At 42.7% G+C, this 11,287-nt stretch overlaps 2 protein-coding genes across 2 annotated transcripts; one reads left to right on the forward strand and one right to left on the reverse strand.

Moving 5' to 3' along the window:
* Positions 1-3,518: 3,518 nt before the first annotated feature.
* On the reverse strand, positions 3,519-5,514 carry LOC118224077 (interleukin-17B-like). The gene is made up of 3 exons (XM_035411260.1): positions 5,305-5,514; positions 4,594-4,943; positions 3,519-4,286 (listed from the first exon to the last, which is right to left on the reverse strand). Exons 1-3 carry the CDS (start codon positions 5,326-5,328, stop codon positions 4,037-4,039), a joined length of 624 nt encoding a protein of 207 aa, XP_035267151.1. The 5' UTR covers positions 5,329-5,514; the 3' UTR covers positions 3,519-4,036.
* A 1,856-nt stretch (positions 5,515-7,370) lies between these two features.
* Positions 7,371-11,183, forward strand: rpl26 (ribosomal protein L26). The gene is made up of 4 exons (XM_035407642.1): positions 7,371-7,469; positions 8,481-8,653; positions 8,895-9,035; positions 11,013-11,183. The coding sequence occupies exons 2-4, from the start codon at positions 8,486-8,488 to the stop codon at positions 11,139-11,141; spliced, it is 438 nt and encodes a 145-aa protein (XP_035263533.1). The 5' UTR covers positions 7,371-7,469; positions 8,481-8,485; the 3' UTR covers positions 11,142-11,183.
* The last annotated feature ends 104 nt before the right edge of the window (positions 11,184-11,287 follow it).

Raw genomic sequence — 11,287 nt, forward strand, 5'->3', positions numbered from 1 at the left:
TGTCCAGAGTTAATTCAGCTGTAACATGGTACATATGGTCCTACCCCAGACCAGGACCTTATGTACTCAGTACGAGTTAATTTAACGCAGGGGTTTCTACTGTGCAGTAGCAGTAATAAAATAAAATTTTAAAAATTGTTAAATCTAATAATCAAATACTGTATGAACCACTGGGTCAACAGCCATACTGCACCCATCCTCAATTTGCTCAATAGCAAAAATAATAATAATAATAATAACAATTATTGTGGTTGTTGTTGTTTTTGTTGTTATTCATTGTCAACACTCTTTTGCTGATGTATTCACAAAACCATGAAAGTGAGTTCTCATTATTTTTTCTCCAGTTGATATAAATTAAACCCCAATAAATGTAGCCATTCTGTCTGTTGTGTAGCTGTGTGACCAACTGCTGCCACAATATAGTGTAGCTTTCCTTGCCTGTTCTCTTGTACTCTTTGAACAAGTCAGGCCGTGTACGTTCGCCGGGTTGTAAAACCTCAGAGCTTATGAATGTTAGTTTCACTCTCGTATACGGTGGTGAGGGGCATTAAAATGGCTGTAGATTACTGCGAGTGTGAAACCACAGGACTGAATCACCACGCTGACCGGTGGTCTTTGTCAAAGACTGTGCCTGATCCTCCATCAGATTAAAGTTTTCAGTTCACTGCTTCATTTGATTGTGATAAATACTTGGAGGAAGGACCCAGCGCAAACCTTTCAGTGACTTGTTGCGCAATAGCGCCATAAATACGTCGGTATCGTGGAAATTAGCGGAGGAAGAAAACCCCCCCGCGATAGTAGGCGATAGAAGCGCAAATCTCAACCGGCTGTTTTCTGATACAGGGCATTAATTGTGGAATCGCAAATGTAACACCGCCACCTACTGTTCGAGTGCAGAATTACGCCCTGCGTCGGAACAGCCCGCGGTGTTAGTGGAGCTGCACGTGAACGGGCTCATATCAGAAGCGGAACAGAGTCCATTTCATTTGATTTTGTTTGCGTACATGAAAGCAGCCTCAAATAGTTTCAAAGGGAACTTCAAAGGGAGACTTGGTAGTCAGCAAACAAGAACACTGAACTTTTGATACTTTGATACCTGTCTGGCTTCACTGACAAGACCCGACCTGAAATATTATACATGTTACAAGATGCTTGAAATAAAACTTGCCAAAGTATGCATATTTAGTTGGGCAGAAAACGGGATATTGTGCCTTTGCCTTTTATCAATAATTCATTAAAATTATGTGTTTTGGGTGATACTTCTTGCATGAATACCTAATAAATATAAATGTGAATTTGAATCAATGTAAAAAACAATTTAAAAAAGAAATACCTAATGATGATACAAGAAAGATTTTGTCCATTGGGACCCACATGAGATGCCCTTTTCTCCATAACAAGATGATGCTGAAAAGGCTCTTGTTGTACGTAAGATTTGAAAGCTTAAGAAGGACACTTTTTTCACAAGAATAATTCTTAATGTTTCAAGTAATGTTTCTGTGTTCACATCACATGTAAATGAGTCAGTGTGAACAATTGTGAAATTAAAGTGCTAATGGTGAAATTGTGTGAGGGGTTCCAGGATCCAAACTTGTGCAGAACACAGTTGTGCACAAAATATATGCCAAAAACACGAATAACCTCAATATATTGCATTTGATTAACATTGAGTCATTTGTAAGCTGTAATCAAGAATATTTTCCCTTTAATGTAAAGCTTAATATGGTATCCATGTGGCAGACAGGTAATCATAAAAGTCTCAGAAAGCACCCCTGTTATATTTACTGTTCCAAGTAAGACCACAAACTTCATTGTACTCATGTGAATTGAACAGATGTGCTTATAAAGTCGGTTATTATTCAGCATAAAAACACGTCATAAAGATAGGACTATCTATACTGAGCACTTCTGTGTGTGATCTTTATTACCTAAATTGGTGGAGAGGAGATAATCTGACCTCCCGTCTGTTTCTCGATTTTAAAAAAATATCAGTATCGCTGCCTGTCATTGGTGGACATCTGGACACAAATAATAAATGGGTTTAATGCGGTTTATACTGCCTGTTGGCCTCCAGTAATAAGTTATATTCTGGAGAACAGTCTGACATGAGAAGGGATAAATGCTGCTAAATAACAGAAGTTGTTTATCAGGAGAACTACTCTAGAGTGGCAAAGATGGGTGCACTGGAGTATGCTAACATGCTAACCTCTTCCACTCAGCTCGGCTCTGTCCAGTCAGAAGAATCCCTGGGAGGTTGTGGTTATTAGCCCGTTAGAGCTAAAGCAAAGTATAGAGCTCTTGCCGTGTGCTAGCGTGCTGCCTGCTAAAGCTACGTGCTAAAGGCTGAAGGCTGACCCTTGGCAGGGCTGGTAGACTCAGCCTTATTGGTGTCAGCGATGACCTCTGACAGTCACAGGAGCAGGAATCACCCGGCAGCCGCTGGACATGTTCAAGATGAGACACCCTCTCCTCGTCCTCTCTTCAATGTGACGGACCCCGACTATTCTAGCACCCATGTCAGAGCTGGCCACTGCCGTAACCGCCATAAGCACTATGTAGTCATTTAGGGACACAACCATCCCTGGGGCACACAATTCCAAGTTTAAAGTTTTTTTTTATGTTGGAGCACTTTGGGGCCACAATGATATTCTTGTCGAGGGCCACCCAAGCCCTAGGGCTAGCCCAGAATGACACGCTGTGGAGCCCGAATGCTGGCTGGCTAGGCTAGCAGCTACGGCGGCTCAGCTAAGAGAAGAGCAGTGTGCGCGGAACTGTGCTAAACAAACAAGACAACCGCGGCAGGGCGGGAGAGCTGTGACATCACAGGGTGGAGTCACAGGGTTCAAAGGGAGAGAGAATGCACTACAGCCTGGGTTTCCAATGGGGGGGGGGGGGATATATATACACACTGTACAAAATTTTCAAGGTGGCTCTACTTAGAATAATAAGTAACCTGGCTGCCTTAAAATCGTGGGCTTGGTGAACACCAGATCTTCAGTTCTTCATACTTCTGCATGCAGTTCATACAGAAGAAGTATGAAGAGCTGCAGATCCGTTGTTCACCCAACTCAAGATTTTTTTTTAAGTAAAGCCACTTTGAAATGTTTACAGTGTATCGATTTGGGAAAATATTTCAAATTATAAAACCTTTTTTTTTTTTTTAACGTGACCCTTCTTTAACTTATGTGGAGGTCCCCTGGATGGATCAGAAAAGGTTTAAAACCATGGCACAAAAGTGCTTGCTTCAGAGACAACCAACTTTCTGTGCAGAAAAAGCTTTGATTATGGATTATTAAAATGGAATACAATATTATTATATCCTATACTTCATTGAATTGATACACTGAATTTGTTTTTTGTTCTAGCAAAGAAGGTGTTTTTTTTTTTTTGTGGTTGAGGTGATTTTGCATGCCTGTGTAAAGATGAATCACCATTTTGAACTGTGTGAGGACAGACGCCTAATGAATCACCAGCGAAACTCGGTGCCGATCCACAAAATGAACAGAAGAACCATGGCGTGGGCTTCATATTTTATTATTAAACTCAGGAACAAAATGTTTTACATCAGCATCACTCTCAGCCAGCTCACAGTGCTCTACACTCCACATACGTGTACGTCACCTTGTAGAGACACAGAGATTAACAGAAATGTTGTTTTTAAAGTTTAGTGAGAATGTAACTGCAATTAACTGTTTGAAACATTTTACATACAGTTATTTATGGATAGCATTTAAAAAATGTCTGTCTTTGTTTCATAATGATATACAGGCAATACTTAGTCAACAAACAGCACTAACACTAACATTTGTAGCTTATAGAATGGAATTGTGTGTAAATTTACAGTAGATAAGACAGTGGGCTATCAAATGCATTTGTGGTGATTTTTAGTGGTAGCCTAATACATATAGCAACAAAAAGGTTATTACGGCTTTACAAACACGCACAGGAAGGACGCAGACAAATCTCAATTTGTTTATAGGGATACGACTTAATGGGAAACAAAACGATGCTGTAGACGGGCGATGAGAGCGAGGCGTCACACTATGCACGTGCAACCCACGGCTATGCTCTCCACCACCGTCCTGTACAGGGGCACGCATGTTTTCTTCTTCCTTGGTTTCTTGGACAGCTTGTCGCACAGGCGCCTGCGCACGGGGATCTTGGTGTAGATGAGCACGCTGGTCATGGTGCGGTCCTCCTGCATGGTGAACGGGTTAATGCATCCCACGCACGAGCACTTCGCTTCCGGAATGTCCACGGGAATGCGGTTCTCGTCGTGGTTGATTCTGGATGTGCGGTGGAAAATAACATGACAACATGCAAATCGAGATACATGTGAACATATTCGGTTCATGTCGGAATAACGATAGTATTCATTATTTGTTACATCTTTCAGTTTGTATTTTAAATGTTCACTTAGTGGACAGTACCAACGCCAGTTTTGGTGATCATAGTGGGAAAGTTGAATAGGGGAAATTAGGTTGACGTTTGGTTAATCAGAGATCGCTGGGGTGAGGGAATTTAACTCAAGTTTCTCAAGTTTTATTACTCTATGTTGAACTACATTAGGCCTCGAATATTGCTGAGACTCACCTGTATGACCATGGAGACAGACTCCGACTGTTGGACATCCAGAGTTGCCGGTCCACCACACACTTGTTCTTCGAGAGCGCTGAGTTATTCCTCACTTGTTTCACCATTTCTTCAATGCTCTTCTCAAAGTCCTCCTCCCAAACCACCTGTAAGTCGCCCGCATCCGCCCCTCCCATTATAGGATCGGGAGAACTGTTCTGTAAAGTCGAATTTTGTTGCAAAATTCTGTTTTTGATCCGGCCCGGCTTTCGCTTCGCGCCCTTCCCGTCTTTCCCGTCTTTGCGCCTTTCCTTTTGTTCCGTCTGCGCGAGGAGGACTACCATCACGTAAATCATCAGTGGAACAAACACCTAGAATTAAGCAAAGTAATAGAATTGTATTATGCAGATATATTTTGAAAAATATTTTGAAAAAATATTGAAATACTTTGCCCATTTATAATGGCCTATTTACAATAGGTGAACCTTTAATGCAACAATACAACACTGCACGAGAGTAGTATTAGTAGTAGCAGTAATAATAATAGCAATAATAATTATAATAATGTTAATAATAATAATAATAATAATAGTTACCAAGGTTATCATTATTACGATTATTACTGTTATGAATCATTGAATAATAATAATAATATTTTCATAATGATTAGTATATAATATTAAAAGAAGAAGAATAGAAACAATCAACTTTGTTGTATAATTCTGCACTTACCCGATGTTTGCAAAAACTGACCATATTCACAGTGAAAATGATCCTGTAAATTAAACTGTATTTTACCGACCTTCAAATTAGTGAAATAGAAACAGACTGCAGAGTGTTTCTCGATTAAATGCCACAGAGTGAGCCTTTCCCCCCGAAATATGGGAAAATTAAATGTTGACTTGATTACGTCTGTGCGTGTCTGACAGCACACGCCCGAGACACTGCTATAAAAACTATCTTCAGCTGTCGGCTACCGAGCATCAAAGACGAGGAGAAATAACTAAATATAATGGAACTGACCACGTGAGCATCGACAAGCAAACTTCCACATGCAGTGAGTCTCAGGAACTTTGCACGAGATGAATGTCTTTATTCTTCCTTTTACAGTTCGCGCTTTGTTTTATAGCGTACCCTATTGATCCACGAGGAACAGCTTGGAGCATTCTCATACTGGGTCAACAAGCCAAAGCAAATTACCGCAGATAACATCATAAACCGTACAATTGTTATGTCATGAAATATGGCAACCATTTTGACGTTTTTTTTATTACAATCAAATTCACATAACAATTGTTATGATATTGCGATTTGTTATGCTGAAACGTGGATGTTGGATTGTGAGTGTTAGAACACATTTGGACTTTTTCAAATGGGCTCAAAATTAGTAACTTATTATTATTATTATTAGTGCTTATTTGAGAGTGGTTAGATACCATTGACCATAAAAATACGTATAGACCTATATTATTTATTTACACTTTGTTTGCTAGAAGCTTAATCTCATAATTGCTTTGGATCCGGTTTGTTGAGTATGGTCTTTGTGTCATTTTATAGCTGTCTGGTTAAGGTTCATTTTCCTCTTTTTGAATAGTCCCTTTTGAGTTAAATCTAAACCCACCATATGGGCTACTACAGACAATAACGATTCACTGAGGTAAACACGTTTCAGGAAACGCCCTTTCAGATAAAATCACAAAGTAGAACTTCTGTTGTATCCCCATAATCCATCCTGAGTTTGTGTCTGTGTCACCCTTTTCAATTTGAGATCCGTACCCGAATGAAATTGTTGACTCAGCGTTGTAAAAGCGCACCTGCTCAAGGGTCACAGCTTTGATATGGCGTCTTTTCATGTTCTGTACTTTTAAAACTTCCGAAGAAAGCCTACCTCGGAACCGCAGGTGACCACAGAAAATGCCGCCACACAACATCTCGTAGCCCACATTCAATGAGCGAACGCTCGACAAAGTCGTTTAACAAAGCGACCCATTCAATTAGAGCACAGCCTGTCTATCTGAACTGATAAGCCATCTCCTTCTGCCCAACTTCTGAATGAAGAGGTCCAGTTATTGCACGCTTTACCCAACTGCAATTTTACGCGCGTATGGAGGCTAAATGGCATAGGATTTACTCTGCTATCGTGCACAAATAAAATCAATAAAACTGTAGTCTGTGGCGCTCTTTCAATGTTGCAGAACGCACTGTACACAACGGCGTGGTTATAATGGACATTTAAACGGATACGCTGCCGCATTGTGAATGAACCAAGTAGCAATGTCAAAGGACGCTGGTCTGCAGTGTACACTTTAAATTGAGTCTTTATATTTAAAATATACTCTATAGGCTCGTTGTAAGTTATAGCCTACGATTTGTACACTTGCGGCGAAGTAAAATTAGAAAGGATATTGGTTTCATTCTTTATTTTAGAAGCCTCTGGCAAATGATAATTATTTTTTAAAAACTAAAATTCTGCGTTCGTTAGCACAGTTAGTACTCTCCAGTACAACCGGCTTGACGGATTAAGGTTTCACAAAGAGTTCTTTGACCAGTTCTGGCTAATGAATTGGCTTTTATTTATTGGGTTACATTTTGTCCGAGTATTTAAGTACATCGCCCCCCTTGCTAGTTCTCCATTATTGTGACATAATTCACTATTTGTTGCATAGCCTCCATTTATATCAGATAATCTCAAATTTACTGTTAAAAACCACTTGTTACAGCAGGTATTTGATCAATGCTGCAGGCAGGTACTTTGTTCACCGTCTCTGATTAAATAGTTGCGCCATGATCAGGGGTGAGACTTCAGTGTCTTCTCGCGAGAACTCGATGTCGACTAGTTTGAGCGGAAGTACATTGGAACTCTCTTTTCCGGCGGCCATTGTGGAACGATCGGCAGGGTAAGATCTGCTGGCAAATAAGAAGTGTTAATATATCGTCATCCATCCTTGTTTCAGTCGTATAATAATCATCTTGTTTACAATGGTTTCGTTACTGGAGTCATTGCTTAATGTTTGACTGGCACCATTTCACATATGTGTATCTTTGAAACATCAGATTAATCGCCCAAGCAAGGTTCTCTCACGGCCTGTGTGGCAACATCACTGAAGTGCAGGGTGGAAGCATGGACTTTCAATACCTTTTTCAAAATGTAATACTGTATTATCAATAAAAGTACATTGTTTCAGCGACGGTGATTATGCCGTAGTATAGTGTCTCTTACAATTCTGGGCTTTTCAGTTGCGGGAACAACCCCAACGCTTTTTAAGCTAGCCGATGTAAATAACTCTAGACGGTGTAAAATGGCAGTTCGTCAGCTCCTTCGGCGCGTTGGTAGCGGTGTTCAGAGTACCTTGGTGTGGATCGTTTCCAAAGACCGGTATGAATATCGAAGTGGCCTGCAAGCTAACGCGTGTGGATTTTACCGTATTCAGCCAGGTTCTGTGTTCAAGCGTTCGTAGGTTACGTTAGCAGTCAGGTTTTCTGTGGCTGATCACATGGAAACATAATCTCGTTGGCTACAGTGTCGCTTAAAACCTCGTTGACAAACCATTTGTTGCACCTTTTTATAGCTGCCATACTGTGCAAAAACATCACATTCTCTTTAGTTAACGGTATTGGTCCATTCTATTCTTTATACTGTTGAACCGTTTGCTTGCATGATGCTGTCCTAAGTAGCACTTGAGCATTATGGTTCAGGAACCTGGTGTCTGAGGTTGTATGTTCAGTTCCTATGTAGATATTTGCATTTCTCCAGCCAAGGCACTAAAAGTGCTTCAGTAAATTTCTGGCTTTACAGGTGATTGTTCTAGAAGGTTAACTGTCAGTCACCTTCGGTGGGAGTGTTTTGAATTCCTCTAATGTAAATGCGACCCTAACCCTCCTGCTCTGTCCACTTCCCCCCCCCTCAGCCATCATGAAGCTGAATCCGTTTGTGACGTCGTCCCGTCGCAAGAACCGCAAGAGGCACTTCAACGCCCCCTCTCACATCCGCAGAAAGATCATGTCCTCCCCGCTCTCCAAGGAGCTGCGGCAGAAGTATAACGTCAGGTCCATGCCCATCCGCAAGGACGACGAGGTCCAGGTGAGACCCCTGCACCTCCCGGTGCCCGAAACGTCCTCCTGTCTTCGTGTTCCGGGTCTTAGACATCTGAGTTTTCACAGCGCGTCCATTTGTGGGATATCGTTTGTGATTCTGGTGAAAACCGACCCGCTCTCTTGGCTGATATGCGGACGCAGCACGTTTGTGATGAGGAAGCTCGCGGCAAAGGCCGCTGCTGACCGCTGATTGGTCGATCCTTGACGGTGGCGCGTTTGTTTCTCAGGTGGTCCGAGGGCACTACAAAGGCCAGCAGATCGGCAAGGTAGTGCAGGTGTACAGGAAGAAGTACGTCATCTACATCGAGCGCGTGCAGCGGGAGAAGGCCAATGGAACCACCGTGCACGTGGGGATCCACCCCAGCAAGGTAAGGCCTCCTGCCCGCTCAGCGTCCAGCACGCACGGCACTTATTAAAGGGGGACATTAAACTGCCATTCACTGTGTTCAGCGCTGAGATGGAGGTGGCATCGGGGCTGCCTCTATTGGCCAGCTGTTTGCATTGCTCATTACGTATTCATATGCAGTGGCACTGTTACACTTCACACCTGCAGCAACATTCCCATAATTCTAGGTCTCGTGCACACTCATCTCACAGTTCTGTGCTTCCACTGACAAATGCAGGAAAAGGGTGATGTCATTTCCTGTAAAGGGCATGGAAGTCGTGCATGGCACAGGATTGGGTGTTCGGTGCCCTCAGTGGTGCTCAGGGCAGTAGTGTTAAGCAGCAGCTAAAGGGGAGCTGTTTCCTGTGTTCATCCAGGAGAAGAGTCTTCATCACGAGTGGGGAATAATATTTTACACACGGTCCCTAAAACAACACTTTGTTTACCCTAAAGGTTACTCACTGTCGTAAGTCATCATCACTCACCGACTATTGGAGATGTGCAGGCCCGGCTGTCTGAGAGCACTGTGGTGAACGTGTGTGCTTCAGGTTCACACTTGCGTGGTCTTTATTTCAGTTGGCTCCTTACTGAGTCTTTGTGGGATTTATCCTCCAATGTGAACAGCACTTTTTATTACCTCGGCCGTCTGTATTGTAAATAATGACAAGACACTTCCCCCTAATAAACTGGCAGTTACGGGTCAGGTCCTTGCCATGCACCGTTTCTGTTCTCGATTTGAATGTCATCCTGTCGAGCAAAACACTGGTGTTGCCTGGTGACATTGCCGGGTCTTTGCAGTTCACGTGAATCGTAAACTGGGCGAACTTTACCTGGAAGAAAAGGGCTCTCGCAGATTCAGTGCAGAGTGAGTTTATAGGGCTCATTTTGCTGCCGGAAGTGGCAGTAGTTTTTTTTTTTTCTTTCTCTTCCCTTGAAAAGCGTGGTGTTGAGGCGCAGGTGCCGCTCACCTGTGGAAAGATGCCGCAGGCTGTGTTCTGGAGCCACCTGTGCAGTTAGCCTTTCATACCTGTTTTGTTCGGAAGTGAACTGCTCATTTCTACTTTCTGAGATCCCCACAATATCATATTCCTGTTTCTCTACGAGCGGGTTTTTTTTTTTTTTTACATTTGTTTTTTTTTATTGACTGACATAAACACACACCAGGGATGTTTGCGATCGATATTCTCGATGCAAACATTCCGAAAGGAGGAGATAGGATATCCTGTCCTTGTTGGTCATCTAAACATGTTATTTGGAGTTTTTAACCCGAATATTTTGATCATGTGCATGGCTAAATTACAGGAATGGCAGGTGCTGAGAGCTTTATATTGTAAAGTTGCATCCCCCCCCCCCCCCCCCATACGCTGTTTTGACCGGAGGCTGTGGGATGTTGCCATGGGCACAAGCTGCTGACTTAGGTTCCTGTCTGAAATTCCATGTGATGAGGTGTATAGTGAGCTCATTTCACTTTGGTCTGGTATTTGAAGAAAATGTCATGCAAAGACATGAAAAAGGGGTGTTCTCCCCATTTCCCAGGGAAATTTTAGAAATAGTGCAAGTAGTACAAACTGCAGTCTATTCAGTGTGTGTGTGTCTCAATGAATGGGGTTGTGATATGTGGATCTGCTGTCTGTCACTCAGTGAATTATGTCCACATGAAGCCAGTGCATGCAGTTTGCCAGCAGGGGGAGCTCTGCTGATAGATGGGTAAACCTGTATAAAAAGGCCATGTGTTCATGTGTGTTCAAAAGCTCGTCCATTACCAGTATGCATATAAAGCTTTTTAACCTTCTGTTGCTGGGTGTGTTGGAATCAAAGGTATTCGGCCAGTAGGTATGAACGCCGAGATCCTTTCTCGAGTGCCCTGTTCACCTGGTCGAGTAAAAACTGTAAATTATCGGTTGAAGGGGGGGAGGTTTTGACGACGGGAGTACTCAAGATGTTTCTGCGTCTCTCACAGGTCGTGATCACAAGGCTGAAGCTGGACAAGGACCGCAAGAAGATCCTGGAGCGCAAGGCCAAGTCGCGACAGGACGGCAAGGAGAAGGGAAAATACAAGGAGGAGAGCATCGAGAAGATGCAGGAGTGAACGCACGCCTTTTGTTAACAAATAAAAGACTTTAAAATCACACGCGCTGTGTCTCTCGTCTTCACTCGGTCGGCGTGGTTACCGCTGGAGGTTCTGGGTTGCTTTTCCTTGCAGTGGGTAAGGAGGGCTGTGCTAGTTTGCCATTA

Source organism: Anguilla anguilla, chromosome 3, assembly GCF_013347855.1.
Source record: "Anguilla anguilla isolate fAngAng1 chromosome 3, fAngAng1.pri, whole genome shotgun sequence".
NCBI lineage: Eukaryota > Metazoa > Chordata > Actinopteri > Anguilliformes > Anguillidae > Anguilla > Anguilla anguilla.